Here is a 25,348-nt window from a genome sequence, read left to right as displayed (position 1 = left end):
TAAATGTAAGAGCAGAGCTATAAAACTCTCAGAAGAAAACACAGGTACAAATCTTTGTGACTTTGGATTAGGCGATGGTTTCTTAGATATAGTACTGAAAACATAAGCAACAACAATGACAAAATAGGTAAATTAGACTTCACCAAAATTTAAAATGTTTGTGCTTCAAAGGATACCATGAAGAAAGTGAAATGACAACCCACAGAAGGGGAGAAAATGTTTGCAAACTATATATCTGATAAGGGACTTGAATCTAAAATATATAAAGAACAATTATAACTCAATTATTAAAAAAACAATTTAAAAATGGGCAAAGGATTTGAATAGACATTTCTTTCAAGAGGATATATAAATGACTAAAAAAAAAAAAAAACACGTGAGAATACGCTCAACATCATTTGTCATTACAGAAATGCAAATCAAAACCACAATAAGATACCACTTCACATCCACAGGATGGATGTAACCAAAGAGACAGGTTATTGAAAGTCTTGGCAAGGATGTGAAGAAATAGGAACCCTCACACACTGTTGGGAATATAAAATGATACACCTACTTGGAAAGAGTCTGACAGTTCTTCCAAAGGTTGAGAATAGAGTTTCCATATGACCCGACAATTCCAAATCTACCCAAGATAAATAAAAACATATGTCTACACAAAAACTTGTACACTTATTCATCATTATACATCATTATTCATAATAGCTAAAAAGTGAAAACAACTCAAATGTCCATCACCTGATTAACTGATAGATAAAATATGGTACATCCATATAATAGAATATTATTCAGTAATAAAATGGAGTGAAGTATTGATACGTATTACAAGATGGATGACTTGAAAACATTATGCTAAGTCAAAGAAGCCAGGCACAAAAGGCTGTGTACTATATGATTCCATTTATATGAAATGTCCAGAATAAGCAAATCTACAGAATCAGACAGTAGATTAGTGGTTACCTAGGGCTGGAGGGGATGGGAGGTGATTGCTAAAGGGGATGGGGTTTCTTTGGGAGATGATGAAATGTCGTCAAATTGATTGTGTTGATGGTTGCAAAACCCTGTGAATACACTAAAAACCACTGAATTGTACACTTCAAATATGTGAAATTTATGGTATATGAATTATAGCTCAATAAAGCTATTACCAAAAAAAGAAAAGAGAACCCCAGTATGTGTAAAAAAACAATGGTTACCTCTGGGGAGTAGGATGAGAAAGTAAAAGGAGACTTTGATTTTTCACTTTAAACACTTTTGAATTATTTGAAAATCTATTCAAATGTGCATATATTAGTTTAGGAATTTTTTTAATGGAAAAAATATTTTTTAAAAGAAAAGAACAAAGCCACTTTACAGTTAACAATTCAAGTTAAAGGTGAGGTGTCGGGGTGTGGGTGAGGCATGGACAGAGGCAAACACTCCAAACCCTGTGTTTCAAAATTTTCTCTTTAGTCCAGAGACACTGCTAGACGTCCTATAATGCACAGGACAACCCCACAACAAAGGATTACCCCGCCCTTTTTAATGTGATTTTTTCCCCCCAGAAACAGCAAAGTGCCTCGTTCTTCCCACCCCAGCCAGAGCCAGTGAGTGTCTGGTGTGGGCGTCTAAAAGCCCAGTTCCTCTGCCCCAAGGTGGGACAAACCGCAAGGTGTAATTTATGCTGCAGAGCTCCATAAGATAACCTCCTACTTGGCTTCTTCCCTTTTCCCATCCTCACACCCCTCACTCTCCTACTAGTCTCTTCCGGAGTACTTCCTTGATAAATCACTTCCACCCAAACATTTAGCCCAGAGTCTGCTTCTTAGAGAAAATGACCTCAGACCTTGAAAGACTCTCCCTTTCCTACTACTGCTACTTATGGTGTAGATATGATGGCCAGAGCTCCAGCAACCACATTGAGCCCTGAGGACGAGGGCAACATCCTAGGGATAGCAGAGCTGAAGACACCTGACTCCCTGTTGACATTATGCAGTCACCACACTTGCCCTGAATTGTCTATATGCAGTGCAGACCTCTTTTCTGGAATAGAGTAAAATTCTGTCTGCTTCAACCACTACTTTTTGGGTCTGGTAACTTGACGCTGATATACTCCCTTAACAGCTGTGTGTACTTGGGAAATTTACTGACTCTCTCTGAGCCTTACTTTCCAGAACTCAAAGAACTGTTGAAAGAATAAGCAGGTCATCAACTCTTCCCCAACAGCCCCTAGACTTCATATCCTCCAGGAAATTTGTCTTAATTAACTGAAGAGAGAGTGATAGTTGTTGTTTCAAGTTATAAACTCCCAGATGGATGGTCTCCATCCATCATTCCATGAAATGGAACACCAGTAAATCCCTGTGTGGTCAAAGCATGCCTTCTACACATTTGTTTTTACAGATGTTGGTATTAAGTCACAGGCTGTTAAATAAAAGAAACTAAGTCTAAAAATACAGTAGGTCAAGAAATAGTATATATAGCAGGCCTCCACACCAAATACCAAAAATATAACATCTGAAGCAGAAAACATCAACAGCCAGAATTAATTTAAAAAGCCCTTAGTGGGGAAAATGCTAACTGTAGCATAAATTCAGTTTTCAAATTTTAAGTCCCAAAGAAAGATCTCAAGATTCTGGTGGGAATGGAAGTGGCTTATAGGAAGTAGCAGGAAACTAAGAAAGAAGGAACCCCACAGATGAGTAAGATTGAATGAACATCTACTTTAAGAGAGAAAAGAGAGATAGAAACTATAAACCACCAAAAGCAAAGGCAACAAAAGCAAAAATAAACAAGAAGGACTACACCAAACCGAAAAGTTTCTGCACAGCAAAGGAAACCACCAACAAAATGAAAAGGCAACCTACTGAAAGGGAGAAAATATTTGCAGATCATATGTATCTGATAAGGGGTTAATATCCAAAATATATAGGGACTTTCCTGGTGGTCCAGTGGCTAAGACTCCACGCTTCCAATGCAGGGGGCCCAGGTTCGATCCCTGGTCGGGGAACTTGATCCCGCATGCCACAACTAAGAGTTCGAATGTCACAGCTAAAAGATCACGCATGCCACAACGAAGATCGAAGATCCCGAGTGCCACAACGAAGATCGACGATCCCGAGTGCCGCAACTAAGACTCGGTGCAGCCAAATAAATAAATAAATATTATATATATATATATATTATATATATATATATATATATATAAAAATGTAAAACTCAGACAACTCAATAGCAAAAAACCCCCAAACAATCCAATTTAAAAATGGGCAGAGCAATTATACTCCAATAACGATGTTAAAAAAAAAATGGACAGAGGATTTTTTTTTTTTTTTGCGGTACGCGGGCCTCTCACTGTTGTGGCCTCTCCCGCTGCGGAGCACAGGCTCCGGACGCGCAGGCTCAGCGGCCATGGCTCACGGGCCCAGCAGCTCCGCGGCATGTGGGATCTTCCCAGACCGGGGCACGAACCCGTGTCCCCTGCATCGGCAGGCAGACTCTCAACCACTGCGCCACCAGGGAAGCCCCTGGACAGAGGATTTGAATAGACATTTTTCCAAAGCAGAAATACAGTTGCTCAACATCACTGATCATCAAGGAAATGCAAATCAAGACCACAATGAGATATCACCTCACACCTGTTAGAATGGCTGTTATCAAAGAGGTAACAAGTGTTGGTGAGGGTGTATGGAAAACAGAACCCTTGGGCACTGTTGGTGGGAATGTAAATTGGTGCAGTTGCTGTGGAAAACAGTATGAAGTTCCCTCAAAGAATTAAAAATAGAACTACCATACGATCCAGCAATTCTACTTCTGGGTATTTACCCAAAGGAAATGAAAACACTAACTTGAAAAGATATCTGCAATCCCATGTTCATTGTAGCATTATTTACAGTAGCCAAGACCTGGAAATAACCTAAGTGTCCATCAATGGATGAATGGATAAAGAAGTCATGGTAGGGCCTTCCCTGGTGGCGCAGTGGTTAAGAATCCACCTGCCAATGCAGGGCACACGGGTTCCAGCCCTGGTCCAGGAAGATCCCACATGCCACGGGGCAACTGAGCCTGTGCGCCACAACTACTGAGCCTGTGCTCTAGAGCCCGCGAGCCGCAACTACTGAGCCCAAATGCCACAACTACTGAAGCCCGCGCACCTAGAGCCCGTGCTCCGCGACAAGAGAAGCCACCGCAACGAGAAGCCTGTGCACTGCAACGAGAAGCCTGCGAACCACAACAAAGAGTAGCCCCCGATCGCCGCAATTAGAAAAAGCCTGTGCGCAACAACGAAGGCCCAATGCAGCCAAAAATAAAAATTTTAAAACCGGGAAATTAAAAAAATTAGGTGGTTTACTTTAAAAATTAAAACTAGAGAGATGATCCAAAAGTCAGCAAGTCTCTGCTAATATAATGCAGGAATTTAATCAAATGTAAGTTTAAAAATAGTTAGCATAGAAAGCATAAAGAAGTAAACAAAAGTATTATTAATAAAATTTAAAGTTACACAAGTGATGAAATCAATAACACTGAATTTATATGTCCCCAAACACACAAATGTTATTTTGGGTGTGTTTACTAGGCTTGGAGTGTGGCTGGGGATTATGTTCCCTCCTGCTCCAAAATTCTGTAAGGTAAGAAAAAATCCAACTGAAATATATACAGATACCAGGATACACAGAAACACTCAAATAAAAAAGAGAACTCTGGAAAATGCACATTCTCAAACCATTATGTGATAATTTTAGAAATAAATCAAAGCATAATTATATAGCCAGCCATAAAAAAGCATTTATAAAACAGTCTTTTTGAAAAACATTGAGATGAGTTAGAACTAAACAGAGAATGGATAAGAATATTTATCTCAACCACATAGAGGACCTAAATTTATGAAAAAATATAGAAAAAAATGCCAGTGAAAATGAGTGTATTTGGGTATATAAAAATCTTTTCTACATTTGAAACAATAGTCAATAAAAAGGTAGCAGAATAGGATAAATATTTGGGACATATATAAATAACAACAAAGATAAGAACTTGATGTGTCCCCCTTGGCTCTCAAGACAGCACTTATATACCACAAAGAATCCCAGGGGTCCTTGGAGCATAGTTTGAAAACCACTTGCCTGGTTGGTCTCTAAGATCGATGTTGGTCTCTAAGATTGGTCTCTAAGGTCAATCTGATCTTCATCAGATGCTTAATACTAGGGAAGACCCAAGACACAGCTTTGGTGCCAGTATTCCAAGAGTTCATGGGCAGAGTCAGGAAGTGACTTCTGGGATCAAATATGTCCAAACTGGAGAGTAAAATTCTGGGGGCAGGCACATTAGTTGTCATGGTGATGGGAGGACGCTTGCAACTTTGAGAGGACATCAAATATTCCAATGGGAAGTACAGGCTCTGATTATGTGGACTCCTGGGAGGTAGGCAGAACACCACCCAAACCTTTTATCATCCTGACATTCTGCTACCCAGGCTATCTCTGTCTTCTTCTATTACCCCAGGTTGCCTAAGGACCATCACCACTGAAAAAAGAGGTTGTGATCTCTTTAACTGGCAATTCTCCCCACAAGGACCCCAAAGGAAGAAATGGCAAAGAAGTGGTGGTTCACAGTATAAGCTCTAAAGGGATGCCCCACACTACTTCCACTGGGTAACTTCAGACACTGCCTGGAAGCTCTCTGGGCCTCGGATCCTGGTCTGTAATGTGAGAATATTAACAGTACCTATCCTTATGGAGTTGTTATAAGAATTAAACATATGTAAAGATTGTACTGGGTTTAACCTATGGTAAAGCACTCAATAAATTTCATAATTTTTAATTAAACACAAGAGTAAAAAAAAATCACATATAACCCCCAAATCCAATAATTTAAGGACCGTTAAATAAACTATTCTACATTAATTGAACACATGGAATTCTTGAGAAAGTGTATAGGAAATAACATAAAAGGAAAGGAAAAAAACCAGAATAGTAGGTACTTACGGATTACAATACAATATGTTTAGTCATGAGTATCAGAAGAGTTAAGAGAATATATTGATAACTGCCCCCAGCTCCTTTTAGAGATTAGTGGGTGTACAACGTGACAGCGAATATGTTAGATTTCCCCTCTGTGATGATCAAGTGTCCTGCACAAACAGGTACTTAAGTGAACTGCAAAGATTAAGATGCTGCTACTGATGAAGAAGAGTTCAGAGCTTCTTATCCTTCTCCCTCCCAAAGGGAAAGCAGCCTGGAGCTCACAGATGATCAAAGCTTTAACTGAGGGACTCACACTCTGGAGTCGAGCTGTCCTCAGACCTGTCTGGCCAGGACAATGTTGTTTTGCAATTAGAATCTGAATGCCTGTGGTGGGGCTGCTCTTTCCAGGGCACATGCTCCACTGCTCCCTAATGTCCCACATCTCTAAGTCCCACTCAGTTGCATTCCTGGTCTGACCCCTGGGCTCACTGACCACAGGATTTCCCTTCCAAGAAGAGGTGATCAATAGCAGAGATGCTGGGGGGTTGATCAGAGAATGGGAACAATAAATCCTGAGCATTTCACGACGCTTCTATGATGGCTCTCCGGCCAAAGGAAGATGCGGTGGGTGTGCTAAAGGTGCAGCCTTTCAGAAAAGTGGTATAATGTCCAGCAATTCAGATAAACTGAAGAGAAGGAGGCAGAAGGTTGGAGGGTGAAGGGAGAGCAGCATGACGATGGAGATGTTTCCTGATGAGGTGTGTTTCCCCACTGTCCTCAGCAGGACCGTGGGCTTCTGGATCCAAACACAGTAATGTGTTCCTCTACAGGGTGAGAGTGTCCCCGCGTATAAAGTCACTGATGGGCTGGTGATAGTAACCATCCCCTGTCCTTCTCTCTTTCCTCCTCAGGGGAAAGGACTGTTGCTTGTGGGGTCAGCTCTTGGGGCTATGCTTTACTATGAACACTAGGCTGAATGAGGGGAAGCTAAAAGAAGTCGGAGAGGTTAAGTCAATCATGATAATACAGAGCAGAGAGAGATGGGGGAGAAGAGACAAGGAAGGACAGAAAGACTGAGAGGGCTGCCAGTTGGGGAGGATTTGGGGAGGGGTTTCGGGATAAAAGGCTCCAGAATTCCTTTGAGGAATGAGAGACTGGGAGATGGGGAGAGAGGAAGCTTTCCTTTGTGTTATAAGTTGGAGACTAAGATTCTTTAGAGATACACAAGCAAAAATTGGATTTATTTTTCCATTACTTTGGACTAATGGAACATGCTTGAACCCTAAGGAGCCCCAGAATTATTTGGGTTACATTCATACCAAACCCATCTCTCCTTCACAGAGAAAGGTATGAAGGGGAAGAGAGAACAGGAGGGAATTTAGGATAAAAGAAGAGGAAATCGCTGTTTTATAACATAAACGAGAATTTCTAGTGAAACAAGCTGAAATTAACACGTGTGTGTATGAGAATGCTGGGCAGTGGAGAGTAAGAGCTATGGCCTGCAAAGTCTCTAATTTCAAGATAGGTACTGAAGTTTCCTAAGTAGGAAACAAATAATTAAACAAATCCAGGGTTCTCAGAATGGACAGTCTGAGAGCTTCCCCGTGAAAATTTGGTAGTAGATCCCAAGAGAGATGACCCTACCTGGAATGAATGCATGCAAATTCCTACCAGCCACTCTTTCTGCTCCCTCATTTCCCATGAGCAGCACTGCTCCTTGGCTACAGTCTTAAAATGTACCCATCATTGTTCACATGAAACAATAGGTTAAAGTGTTTTAACAACTATTGCTATGACTAAAAGTGCAGAGCAGCTGAAAAAATACTGAACAAAAACTGGCATCCTGGCTATTATCAAAAAGGCAAGAAATAACAAGGGTTGGCAAGGATGTGGAGAAAAGAGAACCCTCCTACACTGTTGGTGGGAATGTAAATTGGTGCAGCCACTGTGGAAAACAGTATGGAGGTTCCTCAAAAAGTTAAGAATAGAACTACCATATGACCCAGCTATCCCACTTCTGGGTATTTACCCAAAGAATATGAGAACATTAATTTGAAAAGATATATGTACCCTAATGTTCACTGCAGTATTATTTACAATAGCCAAGATATGGAAACAACCTAAGCGCACGTCAACAGATGAATGAAGAAAATGTGATACACACACACATATATACATGCAATGGAACACTACTCAGCCATAAAAAGACGAAATCTTACCATTTGTGACAACATTGATGGGCCTTGAGGGTATTATGCTAAGTGAGATAAATCAGACTGAGAAAGACAACTACCATATGATTTCATTCATATGTGGAATATAAAAAACAAAAAATAAATGAACAGGGCTTCCCTGGTGGCGCAGTGGTTGAGTCCGCCTGCCGATGCAGGGGACACAGGTTCATGCCCCGGTCCGGGAAGATCCCACATGCCGCGGAGTGGCTGGGCCCGTGAGCCATGGCCGCTGAGCCTGCGTGCCCGGAGCCTGTGCTCCGCAACGGGAGAGGCCACAACAGTGAGGCCCGCGTACCGCAAAAAAATATTTTTTTTTAATATAAATAAATAAATAAACGAACAAACTAAATCAAACAAAAACAAACACGTAAATACAGAGAACAGAGTGGCGGCTCTCAGAAGGGAAGAGGCAGGGTGAGGGTAAAATGGGTAAAGGGGATCAACTGTATGGCTACAAATGAAAACTAAATTGCTGGTGGCGAGCACATTGTAGTGTATACAGAAGTAGAAATATAACGCTGTACACATGAAACTTACATAATATTGTAAACCAATGTCACCTCAATTAAAAAAAAAAAACCAATAGGGCTTCCCTGGTGGCGCAGTGGTTCAGAGTCTGCCTGCCGATGCAGGGGACACGGGTTTGTGCCCCGGTCCGGGAGGATCCCACATGCCGCGGAGGGGCTAGGCCCATGAGCCATGGCCGCTGGGCCTGTGCGTCCGGAGCCTGTGCTCTGCAATGGGAGGGACCACAACAGTGAGAGGCCTGCATACCACAAAAACAAAACAAAACAAAAAAAACCAATAAGCATTCTTACAGATGGGAAAAGATTTTCTAAGCACAAAAGTAATGGAAGAAATCAGAAGGAAAAACTAAAATATGAAATGGTACATAAATTAAAAATGTTTCTATATCTAAATAAACATTAAACAGGAAACGACAACAGATGGAAAGTAAGATACAAACATGGCAAACGGCTAAAATCCTCAAAATATAAAGCACAACCATACAATGATTAACACAATATCTCTTGCTCCCAAAAGAAAACTGGGGGATTAGCTAGTTGATTGAGAGATGAACTGTATTTTTAATAAATATTTAAAATTAAGCAATTTTAATATAAATCAAAGAAATTCTAACTATAATGAGATTCATTTTTACCTAATTACATCCGTTGTTATACGCTCATTTTATACAAGAGTTGTTATAAGCTCACGTTATAATGGTTATATGGAAAACAGATACAAAATATATTTCAGTGATTTTAAGATATTTTTCCCAATATTTTAATATCTCGGAAATCAGGATAATCTCACAATTGCTAGCATGTCAAGATCTAACTGGCAGCATTATTTGCTTTCTTAATGGTACATAAAATAATGATGCATATTAGATTCAGTAAAATCTTTAGTACTTTAGGTCCAATATAATATGATAAACCAAAATATTAACAGTGGTTCTTGTTGGATGGTAGAATTATGGGTGATTTTTAGTTTCTTTTTTATACTTTCCCATATATTTCCAGTCTTCTAAAATGAGTATGTATTTCTTTTATCAACAGACAATAAACAAAATGAAATCCGGTTCTAATCTTGACTTTGCTGCTTTATAGCCACGTGGTCATAAAATACTTATGTTATCTGTACCTCAGTTTCCTTATCTGCAAAATGGAATTGATAGTAACTTCTCTGCCCATCTCCTAAGATTTGTGTGCAAATGCTTTGTAAAATGTAAAGTGCCAATTCAATGTGTCAGTTAAATCTTGACACACGTATGACATCTGCTAACATGTGACATTTATTAATGTATTCAGGGGATGTTTTTACTCTTTCGCAATGCCTGTTCATCATCTTTGATGTTCGGTTATAGCTTTAGACTATAAGATGGTGATTCCCAGTATTTTATTTTTTGGATCTAATATAATTTGATTCAAAAGCTCTTTCCACGTAGAAAAAAAAAAAAACGATTCTGAAAACAACATCCAGTCCAGCACCCCATAGGTGTGCACATTGGCCGGGCCAAATCACACACCTGTCTGCCCAGCTCCTGAACCCCACGAGAGCCCTGTAGAATACCGCTGCACAGGTGCTAATCATGAACCACACCCAGGTCCAAAAAGGGGCGCCACTATGATCATCTCTGTTTAGTTAAAATAAATAAAACTGTGTTGAAGATCTGGTCGCCTACTTTGAGTGGTCCACCACTGAGGCGGGGCTGGTCATCTCTGAGTCTGAGCTTCCCAGACCCATAAAAGCCAGAGTCACTTTCTCAGCTCAGACGCAGCACATCCCTGCATCTGATAAGTGTTGTTCTAGATTTTTCTTTTTCAAGAGTTTTTCCTCATCTCATTTGTTTTCATTTGCGCCTTTTTTTCCCTTTTTTGTTTTTATTTGGCCTCGACACGCAGCATGTGGGATCTTAGTTCCCCGACCAGGGATCAAACCTGTGGCCCCCTGCAGTGGCAGCGTGGAATCCTAACCACTGGACTGCCAGGGAAGTCCCAGTGTTGTTCTAAATTAATGTTCCCCTCGCCTCCTTAACCACCAGCAGGTGAGGAGGTCCACCAAGGCAAAAGACAAGCACATCTCACCCCCCTCCATTCTAGCCCTGCCACTGGCTTGCCTAAGTTTCAAAGCTCAGGGAGGGGCCTCCCCTGGTCAGCAACATCACAACATCACATAACAGCCTCCTAGACTCGAGTTCTCAAACTTTAACGTGGCTACAATTCACCAGGTGGTTTGTTGAAGAGCAGCTTCTAATTCAGGTGGTCTGGGGTTGGCCTGAGACTCTGCATTTCTAACAAGGTCCAAGGTGATGCTTGTCCTGCTGATTCACGGATCACTGTTTGAGTAGCAAGAATCCTTAGGGGTGGTCTCAATTTTCAACCCTAGGCCAACTCCTATCACACATGCCTCAAGTGTGCTCCCTGTTCTGCCTCTATCAGAGCCATCTGGGGAAGTTTCTTAAAATGCATCAGGAGCTCTGAAAGGCGGATCCAGACACCTGCATTTTAAGAAGCACCACACTCCCCTCAGGTGAGTACTTATGGACAGTGAACCTTGGGAACCGCCAGTAGAGAATTCTAGACGTTCTTACTGGACCATACAATTGGAAGCTGGACACCGCCCTGCATGACCTTGGACTTAGGCAGAGGGGCTCTTCCGGAACTGCACCTTGTACTGAGGGATGCTATGCCGTGCAGGAGCACAGGGTTGTCTTTCACAGCTGAGATGCAGTGGAGAAGACTACTCATCACATTGTCTTGTCCCTTTCATGACAATCTATAGGAGAAATTTTTATTCCCATCTAAAAAAGCTGGGTGTCTTCCAAGCAGCCAGCCTGGATAAAAGGAACCATTTAATGGTTGCCCTTGCCTCTTTCTTTCAACAACTGGAAAACTCACAGCCAAATCTGGCAATTACGTGGGTCCTTTTGACATATACCTCTGTGTATTAACAATGTGTGGCTTCACTGTCTTATCCTACTCATGTTTTCTCATCTCCCCAATGTCTTAAATCCATTAGTATCCATTTCTAGTGCACTGTGCATATATGTGCGGTAGGCATCCGTTCTGTTCACCGAGATCAAGTCTTATCCACTTCTGGACTTACGGGAGGAGTGTGGTTCTCTACATCCTTGAAGTTGGGTGTAGCCATGGGACTTGATTTGGCCAATGAAACGCGTGTGGAGGTGACTTCTTGTCACCTCCAGGTGGTGGCCGTTTAATTGCAGGTGGCTGCACTCTTCAACCCTTTCTGTCCCTTCCTGGGCAGTACTGGAGGCATGAGCTGATAAAGAGCAGCCATAAGATAGAAGAATCCTGGAACACTGGGCCAACCCAGGAGACAACTGTCCTGGTAAAGCACCTCGCCTGCAATGGGCTTTGGCTGAGTAAGAAGTAAACTCTTGTTGTGTTAAGCTACTGAGATGACGGGGTAGCCCAAGGCTTAAGGCTACCCTGACCATATCAATATGCAAATGATCTCATATCCTTTGTGGACAGAAGCTGAGTTATAAATACACAGGCAAACACAAAAACAAATGCCTAATAGATGCCTATTTGAGAGAAAAAGATATTTACAGAAGATCACTTACAGAGTATAACGTCAATCTACTTCTCCGAGTGCTTCAAATTCATTCTTGTTTCAAGTTTGATCACCAGCCTCTTTCAGAATCAACTCCCTGAGTTGTGTTTTAATATTCTGCTCTTTCTATGCTGTGGTAAAATATACATAATATTTGTCATTTTAACCATTCATAAGTGTACTATTTGATGGCATTAAATACATTCACATTGTTGTATAACCATCGCCACTCTCTATATCCAAAACTTTTTTATCATCCCCAACAAAAATGCCATTAAAGAAGCCTTCCCTTCTTCTCTCAGTCCCTGGTACCCTCTATTCTACTCTCCATCCCTATGAAATCTGCCTATCCTAAACACCTCATGTAAGTCGAATTGTATCTGTCCTTCTGTGTCTGGCTTATTTCACTAAGTATCATATTTTCAAGGTCCATCTGCGTTGTCCATACATTCCATTGTATGTATGCACATTTTGTTTATCCATTCATCTGCTGATAGACACTTGGGTTGCTTCCACCTTTTGGTTCCTGTGAATGATGCTGCAATGAACACTGGTGTACAAACACAGGCATACCTCTTTTTATTGTGCTTTGCTTTACTGTGCTTCACGGCTATTGTGTTTTTTACAAACTGAAGGTTTGTGGCAACCCTGTGACGAGGAAGTCTATTGATGCCATTTTTCCAACAGTATTTGCTCACTTCGTGTCTCTGTGTTACATTTTGGTAAGTCCTGCAATATTTCAAACTTCTTCATTATTGTTATATTTGTTATGGTGGGCTGTGATCAGTGATCTTTGATGTTACTGTTGCAGAAAGATTATGACTCACTGAAGGCTCAGATGGTGGTTAGCATTTTTTAGCAATGAAGTATTTTTAAATTAAGGTATATACATTTTTTAGACATAATGCTATTGCACACTTAACAGACTACAGCACAGTGAAAACATAATTTTCATATGCACTGGGAAACCAAAAAAAATTCATGTGACTCGCTTTACTGTGATATTCGCTTTATTGCAGTGGTCTGGAACCGGATTCGCAGCATCTCTGAGGTGTTCCTGTATCTGTTTGAGTCTCTGCTTTCAATTCTTTTGGATATATATTCCCTAGGAGTGGAATTTCTGGGTCACATGTAGTTCTATGTTTAAACTTCTGAGAAACTGGCCACAGTGTTTTTTACTCTGCTCTTACTTTTAAATTAAACAACAGTTGCATGAAATCCTCAGTTGCATTTTCCAGGAAACTGCTGTTTGTGAGCATCACCCCCTGTCCTATGCAATGTTTCCCATATAAAATCCCAAGAGGAAAATATTTTTGAGAATTGCGTATTGGGAAAAGGTGTATGCTTCCTTTTGTCTACTAAGAATTCCAGTGTGGGGACATCCCTGGTGGTGCAGTGGTTAAGAATCAGCCTGCCAATGCAGGGGACACGGGTTCAATCCCTGGTCCGGGAAGATCCCACATGTCACGGAGCAACTAGGCCCATGTGCCACAACTACTGAGCCTGCACACCACAACTACTCAATCCCGCATTTCCTAGAGCCCGCGTGCCACAATTACTGAAGCCCACATGCCCTAGAGCCCACGTGCCGCCAACTACTGAGCCTGCACGTCACAGCTACTGAAGCCCGTGCTCTAGGGCCCGCGTGCCGCAACTACTGAGCCCATGTGCTGCAACTACTGAAGCCCGCATGCCTAGAGCCCGTGCTCCGCCACAAGAGAAGCCACAGTAATGAGAAGCCTGCGCACCACAACGAAGGGTAGCCCCCGCTCGTTGCAACTAGAGAAAGCCCGCGTGCAGCAACGAAGACCCAACACAGCCAAAAAAAATAATTCCAGTGTGGGTCATGACTCCGCCATGGAGCCTGCAGCCAAATCTGAAGCTTGAATAGTCACTGGTGGTACTCAGTCCTCACCCCCTGGCATCTCCTTTATCATTTCTGGACACACTGGCCTGACTTCAAATGGCCAGTGCCTATATCTTATCAGAAGGCTACTCTTGGGCCGTCCATGAAAAATCAGGACAGAAGTACCTGGAAATTATATTTTTGTGCTTCCCCCACCCTCCAAGCAGCTTTTAACCACTTTCTGACTAGCGTGGGTGTATAAATACCCCAGCTCCCTTGCCTGGGGTAAGTCCGGTTAATGAGCTTTGCACTGTTCTCAAGCTTCCACTTGAGATTAAGGATCAGTTGCCCACTATGCTTTCTGCCTAATACCATACCCTATACTGACTGACTTCCCTCTCTTGTATCACTTCCTCCTTCACCTCCCTGTATCCCTTGAATCTGCCAATAAACTGCTTGCACTCAAATTCTTGGCTCAGAAGCTGCTTCTGAGGGAACTTCAGCTAAGACAAAGCTCCTCTCTACCGATTTCCTAGATCCAACTGCTTTCCATATTTCTGTTCTTCTTTTTTTCCTAGTTCTGAGGTTTTATTTACATTTTATGATTATTCTACTGTATGCTTTCTTGTTATCTGTTACCTCAACACCTTTGCAGAATAAAACAGAGTGGAACTAATTTTTTGAAGAAAAAACCATCATGTAATACTACGATTCAAATACAAGATGTAAAGGGTTTACAGAATATGATCCAAATTTAGAAAAATACATATGTACATATGTGTGTCTATAGGGAAAAAGAACAGAAAGAAATGCACCAACCAACAAGGACCTACTGTATAGTACAGGGAACTATACTCAGTATTTTGTAATAACCTATAAGGGAGAAGAATCTGAAAAAAACTGATATATATGTATGTATAACTGAATCACTCTGCTGTACACCTGAAACTAACACAACATTGTAAATCAACTAACCTTCAATTTAAAAAAATGACCGAAATGTCAACCATGGTCAACTTTAGGTGATGTCATTACAGATGGTTTTTTTTCTTCTTCTTTATTTTACAAAGAACATGAAGCTTCAGTTTCTTCATCTATATACAGGGATAATCACACTTCACACATATGAATCACATATCACATATATGAATTGTGTTGATTGAAATTGTGGTTAATCGATGAAATTAGCTGCATCACATATTCACATAATAATCACAGTATGTGCCTAATTATGTACCCCAATAAAGGGTTGCAAGTGCTGTTATTACATCAGCGATTAATGAAACAATTTAAGGACATGTGAGAAATGAGAAACTAAAAATAAGCCCATACTTACATAGTGCTTTGTCCTTTTTAAAGAACACTCACTTATATGAACTCATTATCGCTGGCAAGAACCCTGCGAGAGGGGCAGGCTTAGGGGCAGGGTGTGTGAAGGAGACAGGACTAATATTTACTCAACAGCTACAATGTGCCAGATACCAAGGTGGGCACTTGTAGGTATCTCAGAAGAGAAGGATGGGGCTCAGAATGTTAAGCAACCGGCCCAACGTACAGGCAGGGTCAGCAACTCCAGCTCCAGACTCTCGGTCCAGGGTTCCTTCTGTTCCATCAGGCTTCATTATTCTATTTGTGCCCCCGGATGACTGTGTGCTTATACGCCCACCCATCCACGACATCCGCGGTTCCTCTGGCATTGGTGTTCACCAGTCTTTACACACACTCTGCTCCTTCCTACGTCCACGGCCATGGGAAGTACAAACGGGGGGGCCTGTGGAGGGCGTGGGGAGGACTTAGCTCCCCAATCTCCCACCAAAACAACCCCCAAATGAATAATCTAAATCAAAACCCTGTACCAGCTACACAGACATAGCAGATTCAAGGAAAGTTCCACAGCAACCCTTCCCAATCAGTTTGCTCACCCCAAGTCCTCCCTACATAGAAGTTCTGGAACTGTCTTTTGAGAAATGGGAGGACTTAGGCAATTCTGTTAGGACAGTCCAGTGGAGAACGTGGGCTGGGGGAGAGAGCTGTGGAGGGTATTACTCTGTCTCCATCCCCGTCAGGGCCCGTGTTCTGGTCATCGTGGAGAATGCTATGAAAGTCTTTCCTACCAGATACCCAGTTACTGTGGTGTCATAATGGCCCACGGATGGGCAGGGCCGCCTGAAATAAGAGAGGGTTGCGGTGGCGAGCTGCGCAGTTCAGCACAAAGCACTTCAGACGCAGCCCGTGTATCTGGAATCAGGCCAGTCCTCTCCACCTTGCCGCCTACTCACCACCTGAAGCCCTGGGCTTCTAGACTAACCCTGGGAAGTCTTTCTTGACTAATCGGGCCTGAGGCTGATCCCTGTTGTATCTTGTGTTCCTTCTCCTGGAAGAACGTCTACCAAAGACAACCTTGCGTGGGAGCTTCAAAGAAGTCCGCCTTGTCACCGCCTCACTGACAGCTCTCCCAGCAACACAGGGGCTACGGCAGCCAAGCCCCTGCACAGCCCCCTGCCGGCCCTGCTGCGGCTCCGGTGCTCCTCCCTTTCTGAGCAGCCTTTCAAAGCCCCCTCCTCCGCTCCAGCTCTCTGCTTTCTTCAGAATTTCTACAGCATCCTTCCCAACCCCCTTATCACTCAAGTATGCTTTACGCATGAACAGTCCTTAGGAGTGTGGTGCAAAGACTCCCAATCTTTTTCCTTCTGCTGGTAATAAAGGCATAACTGACGGCAGCCATGAGACACGCTTGCTCAAAAACTCTCAATAGCTTCCAATTGCCTCTAGATAAGCTCTAGCTCCTGAGTCTGTCACTAGAGTTCTCCCCTCCATCCCATTAGCCAGGAGACTCCCCTAGCTTTCCTTCCACTACTCCCTACAGATCAGGGAGCTCACTGGACCCTGAACGCAATTCTCTCCTCCTCCGGAGTGTAAAGCACTTTTAGTTTCCAGAGCCCAATCAGGCCAACACTTAGCGGTTCAGCCCATAGGTCCCTTCTCCCCACCCCCACCTGCTTCCTTCTGGCAGAAAACAGTTTCCATCCTCATTAGCACTTTTGCCTCCTTACTTCCAATCTCGTTTTCGATCTATTTTTTCTCTCTATTAAGTTTTAAGTCATGGACAGTCTTTTTAAAATTTGTTTCTCCCCCTCAGACCAGTGCCTCACGCATGGTACTAACTCAATTAATGTTTATAGGCTCCTGTCCCGATCTGTAAGCTTTCTCCCTAATGTTCCATGAATTCAAGCTCAGTCTCCTTAACTAGGAACACTCTCAGAGCAGAACGTCTCCAATTTAAGGCTCACTCAAATTCCCTAGAGATTTTAACATGCAAATTCTGATTCAAGTGGTCTGGGGCGGGGCTGAGACTGCATTTATAACAAGCTCCCAAGTGATGCTGACGCAGCTGGTCCGTGGACCTCACTTAAAGAAGCAGGGAGGCAATACCACCTGTGGATCAGGCAACAGCTCACATCGGTGCCACCTGGCCGAGCGCGGAGGTGGATGAATGCAGGGCTGAGAAGCGCGGTCCCGCCCTTCGAAGCGCCGGGCCAGAAAAACGCCTGCGAGGATGGTCGCCCCTCCGCCCTACCGCAGGGCCCACTTACCTATGGTAGACACGACGGTGCCCACGAAGTAGAAGGCGCCGGTGAAGTCCCAGCGCAGGCGAACATTGTCCACGCGGATGCCGGCCTCGGTGGCCTCCTCGTAGTGGCGAAGGAAGCCGCGCAGTTCGTCGCGGCTCAGGTTGTGGCGGCGGCTGAAGTTAGCCAGGCGCTCCTCCCAGCGCTGCTTGGCCTGGCGTTCGTGCGCCAGCTCCAGCGCCGAGAAGACGGCGGCGCCGCCCAGCAGGTAGAGCACGATGAGCGCGGCGAGCAGCAGGAAGCGCGCGTTGTCCTCGTTCAGGTGGCCCGGGCCGCAGCTGCAGCCGCAACCCCGGCCGGCCATGGCCAAACCCCCGGGGGCAGCCCCAAGCCGGGCGGCCGTGTCCGCCGGCTGACTGTCGCCCGGGCGCCCCGGGAGGTGGGGTCTCGGCCCGACACTCAGTCCGCCCCTGGCCGCGCGACAGCCAGCTCGCCCATGACCGCCGGACGCTCCTCCAGGCCACGCGGTTCCCGGGGCCGCCGCGTCGACCGCTCCTGCAGCGCCAGCCCCCCACGTCCGCCTCGACTCCCGGTTTCAAATCCGCATTTTCGCCGCCGTCCCCGCCCCCCTAGGAGTTCTCCTAAAAGCTGAAGAGCTGAGTGACCCGGCACGGAGTCCGCTTCTGCTTGGCACGAGGATGCAGCCGCTGCTTCCCCCTGGTGTCCTGCCCGGCTCAGGTTGGGGAGGGGGCGTGGCGCATCTTTAGGGCAAACTCGGGTGGGCTTGACCTTCCCCCAAAGCAAGGGGCCTCGGGCGCTGACGGGTGAGCGGAGCCCCGCGGTCTCTGTCTCCTTGACCGTCGCTTCTCAAGCCGCTGACGTCTAGGACGCGGGCTCTCAGTCCGCTAGTGCTGCAAGTGCCTCCCCAGATAGAGCCGCAGTGCTGTGTCCCAGGCTCGGCGTCGCGCGGAGCCTCGGGCTTCTCGGGTCACCGGCCCGGCTGCCGGCGCTTAGAGGCTGGAGCAGGTCCCGGGCGGGCGCACGGACAGAGGGATTGCGCAGAGCGCGGTTCACGGGTTCCGACCTCCCGCCCGCCCCCGACGCTGCGCGGCGTCCGGCGGGCCGACTTGCTGGAGGAGGAGACCAGAAAAGGAGGTTGGAGTGACGGAGCGAAGGAAGTTAGGGGCCTCTCCCCCAGGCAGCCTTCCTAGCCTTGCCCGACCAGACGCCCTTGGCTTCTGGATCCCGCGCGGGGGCGTTTTCCACCCCCACGTGTCGGATCCGCCCGCTCGAAGCGCGCGCCGCGAGCCAGCCCCAGCTCCTGGGGAGGCTGCCAAGGACCGGGGACTGGAGGAGCACGCGGGCAGGAGGCAGTGACCCCGGAGAATTCCATCTCCTGCACCCTGGCTTGGCTGCCTCGGTGGGCTCCAGAGATCCCGCGCCGACAGGGCTCCGCTGAGAGTGCTTTACCCCACCCTAGCCACAGGCTCGCTAGCAAACCGCCGGGGCCCCTCCCCGAGACCCCGCCTTTCAAGGGGCGCTGGCGCCGCGCTCGAGTCTCACTCACCGGGGAGTGCACCCTCCGCGCCGCTCTGTCAGCACTGTCCTCCGGGTCCCTCTGCGGGGGGAGCAGAGGTCCACGCCGCGGTCTGCCTTGCCTGGTCCGCGCGCTCCGACGCTGCAACAGGTGGAGCCGCTCGGCTGGCAGCAGCGGTGGCGACTCCACCCCGTCCTCCGCCTCCCGGCCGCGCGGAGCCGCCCCCAGCACTAGTCTCCGCCTGCTGATGCCCGGCTCCCTGCTGGGCCACCCGGGGGCTGCGGCGCTCCCATCCCGGACGCGCAGATCCCGAGAGTGGGTGCTCAAGAGGAGGGTCAGGTCAGGTGCTTAGCGGGCCTGTGTGGGCCCCTCCAGGGCCAGAAGAGGGCGCTCCGTCCCCTTCAGACACATCTCGCCCCCACCTGCGTACCCAGCCACACACTGCCCCTTCGGAATCACCAGCCCCTAGCATTTGGGAGTGAATATGAATACAAGAAGGAAAGATGCATGGGCATCTTCGAACTAAGGAAAATTTCCTCGCCTCCCGAGAGAGTGACCCCAGGCTCAGAGGCCACCCACCTATACTCCCCAAGAGCAGAGAATTAAAAAAACACACTTCCGGGTTCCAATACATCTGCCATAAGAAGCCCTGATGCTGCTAGGATTCCTCTCCCACTCCTCTCCCGTTATCCACCCCCGGATACCCCTCTTTTATCTAGCCTATCGAGGGCAAGAGTTTTAGGTGGCAGCACTTACAGGAGGAGCATGTGTATACACACTGGCTGAGTCCTGCAATTACTCCCCCATCCCATTTTATTGTGAAAAATTTCAAACATAAAGTTGAAAGAATTTTACAGTGAATAGTCTTATTCTCAACGAACATTTTACTATACTTGCTTTATTACGTATCTATCCATCCCTCTTTCCATCCATCAACCCATCTTGTTTGGATTCATTTCGAAGTAAGTTGTAGACATCACTACACGCCCCCTCCTCACCCCACCCCCCAAGTTCTCCCTGCATATTACTACCTAGAGTTCAACACAACCCTATTTACTTCCAGATTTTTGGGGGGAGGATAAAATTTACATACTATGAAATGCACACATCTTAAGTGTACCATTAAATGAGGTCTCACAAATGCGTACACTCTTGCAAATTAAACACCTACCTATGCAGCCTCTCAACCAAATATTGTATGTCCCTTCCCAGCAAATCCCTACCCACATTCCTACAGAGGAAATCACTGTTCTGGATTTTTCCACCATCAACTTGTTTTCACTTTGTAGGACTTAGTCTTGCCTAGTTCTAGATCTTCATATAAATGGAATCATACAGTTATGTATTCTTTTGTGTAAAGCACTGTATTTCTGAGATCTATCCATGTTATATGCCTTAGTAATCTGTTCTTTTATTGCTACTTTTTAATTGTTTGAATATTCATTCTCTTCTTATTGATAGAAACCAGGGCTGTTAAAAATGCTTGCCATCATAAATAATAAAACTGTTAGGAACATTCTCGCAAAAGTATTTGCGGATATATGTTTTCATACCTCTTGGGTAAATACCTAGGTGTGGAATTGCTGGGTCATAGGGGTGGTGTGTATTTAATTTTATAAGAAACTGCCTAACATTTTTCCAGAGTAGCTGTACCAACCAACAAGATACAAGTCTTGGATGTCCCACATCCTTGTGAACATTTGGCAGTATCAGTCATTTTAATGTTAAACATACTGGTGGATGTGTTGTCGTATTTCATTGTAGTTTAATTTGCATTTCCCTGATGACTAATGTGCTTGTTGGCCATTCGTATATCTGCCTTTTTATCTTTTGAAATATTGTAAAATCTGTTGAATATCCATTAAAAGATTTGTTTCTCTTTTTTTACTACTGAACTGTAGGGATTCTTTATATAGATCCAGGATACTAGTCCTTTCTCAGATATGTATCTTAGAAATATTTTCGACAAGTCTCTGGATTGCCTAATTCTCAAAGATGTTTTCTGATGTTTATGTTTTTAATTTTGGTGAAGCCCAATTTATCAATCATTTCATTTATGTTTGGATCTCTTTGTGTAATAAGAAATCATCACCTCCCTTAAGGTTGCGTAAGTTTTACGGGTTTTTTTCCTGTAGAAATCTTATAGTTTTAGCTTTTGTACGTGGGTCAATGATTTATCTTAAGTCTGTTTCTGTATGGCGTGAGGTAAAAGAGTCGAGGTATATTTTGTCCGTGTGGCTATACAGTTATTTGAGTGTCATTTGCTGAAAAGACAAAAGTGAATTTATTATAGGAATCTGTATCCTGCTCATTATTTGTCCATCCTTATAAGAATACCACAGTATTTAGATTACTTGTAGCTTTATAATCGGTCTTGAAGTCAGGAAGTGTGAGTCCTCCAACTTCGCTCTTCTTTATCAAGATTTTCTTTGGGTATTATAGCATCTTACCATTTCCATCAAAATTGTAGAATCAGCCTGTTAATTTCATCAGAAAAAACCTTGTGAGATCTTGATTAGGATTGTGTCAGATCTATTTTAGGGAGAATTGACATCTTAATTCATGAATGAGGTATAGCCCTCAGTTTATTTCAGACTTAGCAAATTTTCATGTAGAGATCTTGCACATCTTTGTAAATTCATTCTAAAGTATTTTGGTTTTTTGATGAAATTGTAAATGAAATATCAAGATCCTATTTTCCAAGTGTTTGCTGTAGTATGTAAAAATGCAAATGATTTTTACAAATTAACTTGGTTCCTGCAACCTTGCTAAATTCACTCATTAGCTGAAGTAGTTGATTCCTTTAGGATTTTCTTTTATTTATTTATTTATTTATTTTTGGCTGTGTTGGGTCTTCATTGCTGTGCGTGGGCTTTCTCTGGTTGCGGTGAGCGGGGGCTGCTCTTACGTTGCGGTGTGTGGAATTCTCATTGAGGTGGCTTCTCTCGTTGTGGAGCACCAGCTCTAGGCGCGCAGGCTTCAGCAGTTGCAGCACTTGGACTCAGTAGTGGTGGCTCGTGGGCTCTGGAGCACAGGCTCAGTAGTTGTGGTGCATGGGCTTAGTTGCTCCGCAGCATATGGGATCTTCCTGGACCAGGGATTGAACCCGTGTCCTCTGCATTGGGAGGAGGATTCTTAACAACTGTGCCACCCGGGAAGTCCCCCTTTAGGATTTTCTATGTAAATAACCATGGCATCTGAAATAGTGTTTTGCTTCTTCTTTTCTGATGTTTACCTTTTTTTTTCTTGTCATGCTGCAATGGTTAGGACCTCAGTATAATACTGACTAGAAGTGGTAGAAGCAGACATCCTTGTCTTGTTCATGATCCTACGGGAAAGCCTTTAGTTCTTCCACCATTAACTACAGTGTGGGTTTTTCATAGATACCCTTTATCAGGTTGAGGAAGTTTCCTTTTACTTTTGTTTCTGAGAGGTTTTTTTTAAACATGAATGAGTGCTGAATTTTATCAAATGCTTTTCCTGCATTTAGTGTAACGATCATATAATTTTCTCCTTTATTCTGTTAATATCTTGAATTTCATTTATTGTTTTCTAATGTCAAGCCAACCTTGCATTTCTGGGATAAATTCCACTTCGGATTTCTACTCATATTTCATTCTTCTAATTCCTTTTGGGTTTACTTTACTTCTTTTTACAACTTCTTACAGTGGATGGTAAGGTCACAAATTTTAGATCTTCTTTTCCAATGTTCACATTTTTCAGCTATAAATCTCTGTTAGCCCTGGGCTAGCTGCATCCTAAAAATTTTGGTATGCTGTATTTCTACATCATTTTGTTGAATATATTTTCCAATTTTTTCTTCTTTGACCCACAAATTATTTAGCTGTGTTAATTTTTTAAGTCTGTTTTTAAAGACAAATTATAACATTTTCAATGTGGTCAAGTGAAAAAAAAGGCACATCCTGAAAGTTAAGAATTATGTTTTGTCAGACTTTCTGAGGATTTCAAGCCCAGGACACAGCTTCTCAGGTAGTTCTGAGGGACTGCTCTGAAGAGGGAGGGGAGGATCCAGGGTATATAGGAGTTTTCCGACAAAAACCAGGTAGCTGGAACACCAAAAGATTACTGGTAAAGAAAACTGGGTATCTCAAGTTAATGTATTTAGCACTTTCCGGGGTATGGGAAGATGCAACGTCTGGGCTCATTGAAATCATTCCTTTGATATGCACCTGAGCCATCTAGGGCCAGTATCCTGTGCTTTCCCTCAGGGTGTACCACTGGGAGTGGCCGCAGTGGCTTGATGGCTGCCACATCTTTTGTTTACTGATAAGGCAGGCAGTGTTTTTCATTCACAGGTCAGAGGACCATATTTGGTATGTTTCAGTATTCCTAAATGTATTGAGACTTGTTTTATGGTCCAGAATATGGTCTTAGTGAATGTACCATATGCATTTGAAAAGAATATGTATTCTGCAGTTGTTGGACGTAGTGTTCTATAAATGCCAATTACGTCAAGGTTGTTGATAAGTGTTTTTCAGATCTTCTGTCTTTAGTGACATTTGTTCTAGTTATTCTAACAGTTATTGAGAGTATTAAAATCACCAACTATGACTGTCAAATTGTCTATTTCTCCCTTTACTTATGTCAATTTGTGTTTCACATACTTTGAAGCTGTTATTTAATATAAGCATTTATGATTATTATATCTTCCTGATGTAGTGACCCTTTTATTTTTATGAAGTGTCTGTCTTTATCTCTGGTAATACTCTTTGCTTTGAAGTTTATTTTGTCTGATATTAATCTGGTTACCACAGGCTTCATTTACTTAACATTTGCATGGTATCTTTTCCATTTACTTTTAACCTATCTCTGTCTTTATATATATTTAAGGTGGATTTGTTATGGACAGCATATAGCAGTTCAGTCTTCTTTCTTTCCATTTTTCTGGTCAGTTCTGACAATCTCCACATTTTAATCAGATAAACACTGTCCATCACTTCCGTGATGAGGGAAGTATCCCATATCTATGCTGTTCTATAAAGTGGTCCATCGTGGTGCTACTGAGCACTTGAAATGTGACTAGTGCAAGTGAGGAACTGAATTTTTAACTTTATTTGATGTTAACGTATTTAAATATCACATGTGGCTAGTGACTGCTGTATATAATTTATGATGGAGAAATTCTGGATTCTGTTCCTCTAAAAACAATACTTCTTAAACAGGCAGTAAACCTGGCTGAACTCAACTGCAATATTATCTCTACAGCGGGAAGTATCTCAAATTCTAGCTCAGTTCTTTTAGCCTTAGCCACGCACGGACGGTTCCGCGGTCAGCCAGAGATTTGAGGAGAGTTTACAAACACACTGGGAATCCCCTCTGGCTCTTTCTTCTGTCATTTCCCTCTTCACTCTCAGAGGCTGTGGATGCTCCAAACCCTGTACTCTGGATCTCCAAGCCAAGAAGACTGTAGCTTTCCCACTGGTGGTGGTTTACCTGCCATGCATAAACCTGACCTCAGACTAAAACCTGACCTCAGGCCCAAAGTGGTGAAAAGACAGGAAACTCACCCAGTGGAGTGCTTTTCTTTCCGCCGTTGACTCTCTTCTTTTCTGCCTGCTTTTGGTCGCTTTCAGTGGCTGGTATAAGCTCCACCCCAGAGCGTATAACTTTTATTTGTGAAAGAATTGGTTCAATAGGAGCCATTTGGCGCTGCCAGAAACCGGAAGTTACGTGGTTTCCCCACAACGTTTGATAGTGAAATTTTCAAACACACACCAAAGTCGAAAGAATTTGAGAGTCGCAATCTAGATTGTACAATTAAATTTTTCTATACTTTATCATGTATCTACTCGTCCTTTAATACACCTTATTTTAAAGCATTTCAAAATAAACTGCAGACATCAATACACTTGCCCCTAAATACTTCAGTATATATATAACTAGAGTTCAGCTCCTGATCTTTTCTTATGTAGAATTTACATACAATGCACATATCTGAGCTTGTACGTTCTTTGAGTTTTTAAAAAGCAGCTTTATGGAGCTATAATTCACGTTCAATAAAAGTGACCAACTGGGTGTATAATGCAAGGGGTTTTGTAAAGTGTAACCAATGCCACCGTCATGCTAGGAACATTTCCGTCACCCCTAAACATGCCCTCATGCATTCAATCCCCTCT

General features: G+C 43.7%; 1 protein-coding gene across 1 annotated transcript in view; it reads right to left on the bottom strand.

Moving 5' to 3' along the window:
- The window catches only part of KCNK13 (potassium two pore domain channel subfamily K member 13), a 114,142-nt gene extending 95,109 nt beyond the window's left edge, over positions 1-19,033 (bottom strand). Inside the window, exon 1 of the mRNA XM_033418579.2 lies at positions 17,699-19,033. Coding sequence (XP_033274470.2) covers positions 17,699-18,038 — 340 coding nt within the window. The 5' untranslated portion in view covers positions 18,039-19,033. The remainder of the gene's footprint in view (positions 1-17,698) is intronic.
- Positions 19,034-25,348: the final 6,315 nt, after the last annotated feature.

This window comes from Orcinus orca, chromosome 2 (genome assembly GCF_937001465.1).
Source record: "Orcinus orca chromosome 2, mOrcOrc1.1, whole genome shotgun sequence".
Taxonomy (NCBI): domain Eukaryota; kingdom Metazoa; phylum Chordata; class Mammalia; order Artiodactyla; family Delphinidae; genus Orcinus; species Orcinus orca.
Note: the sequence above shows the minus strand (reverse complement) of the source record. Positions and strands in the feature narration are given on the sequence as shown.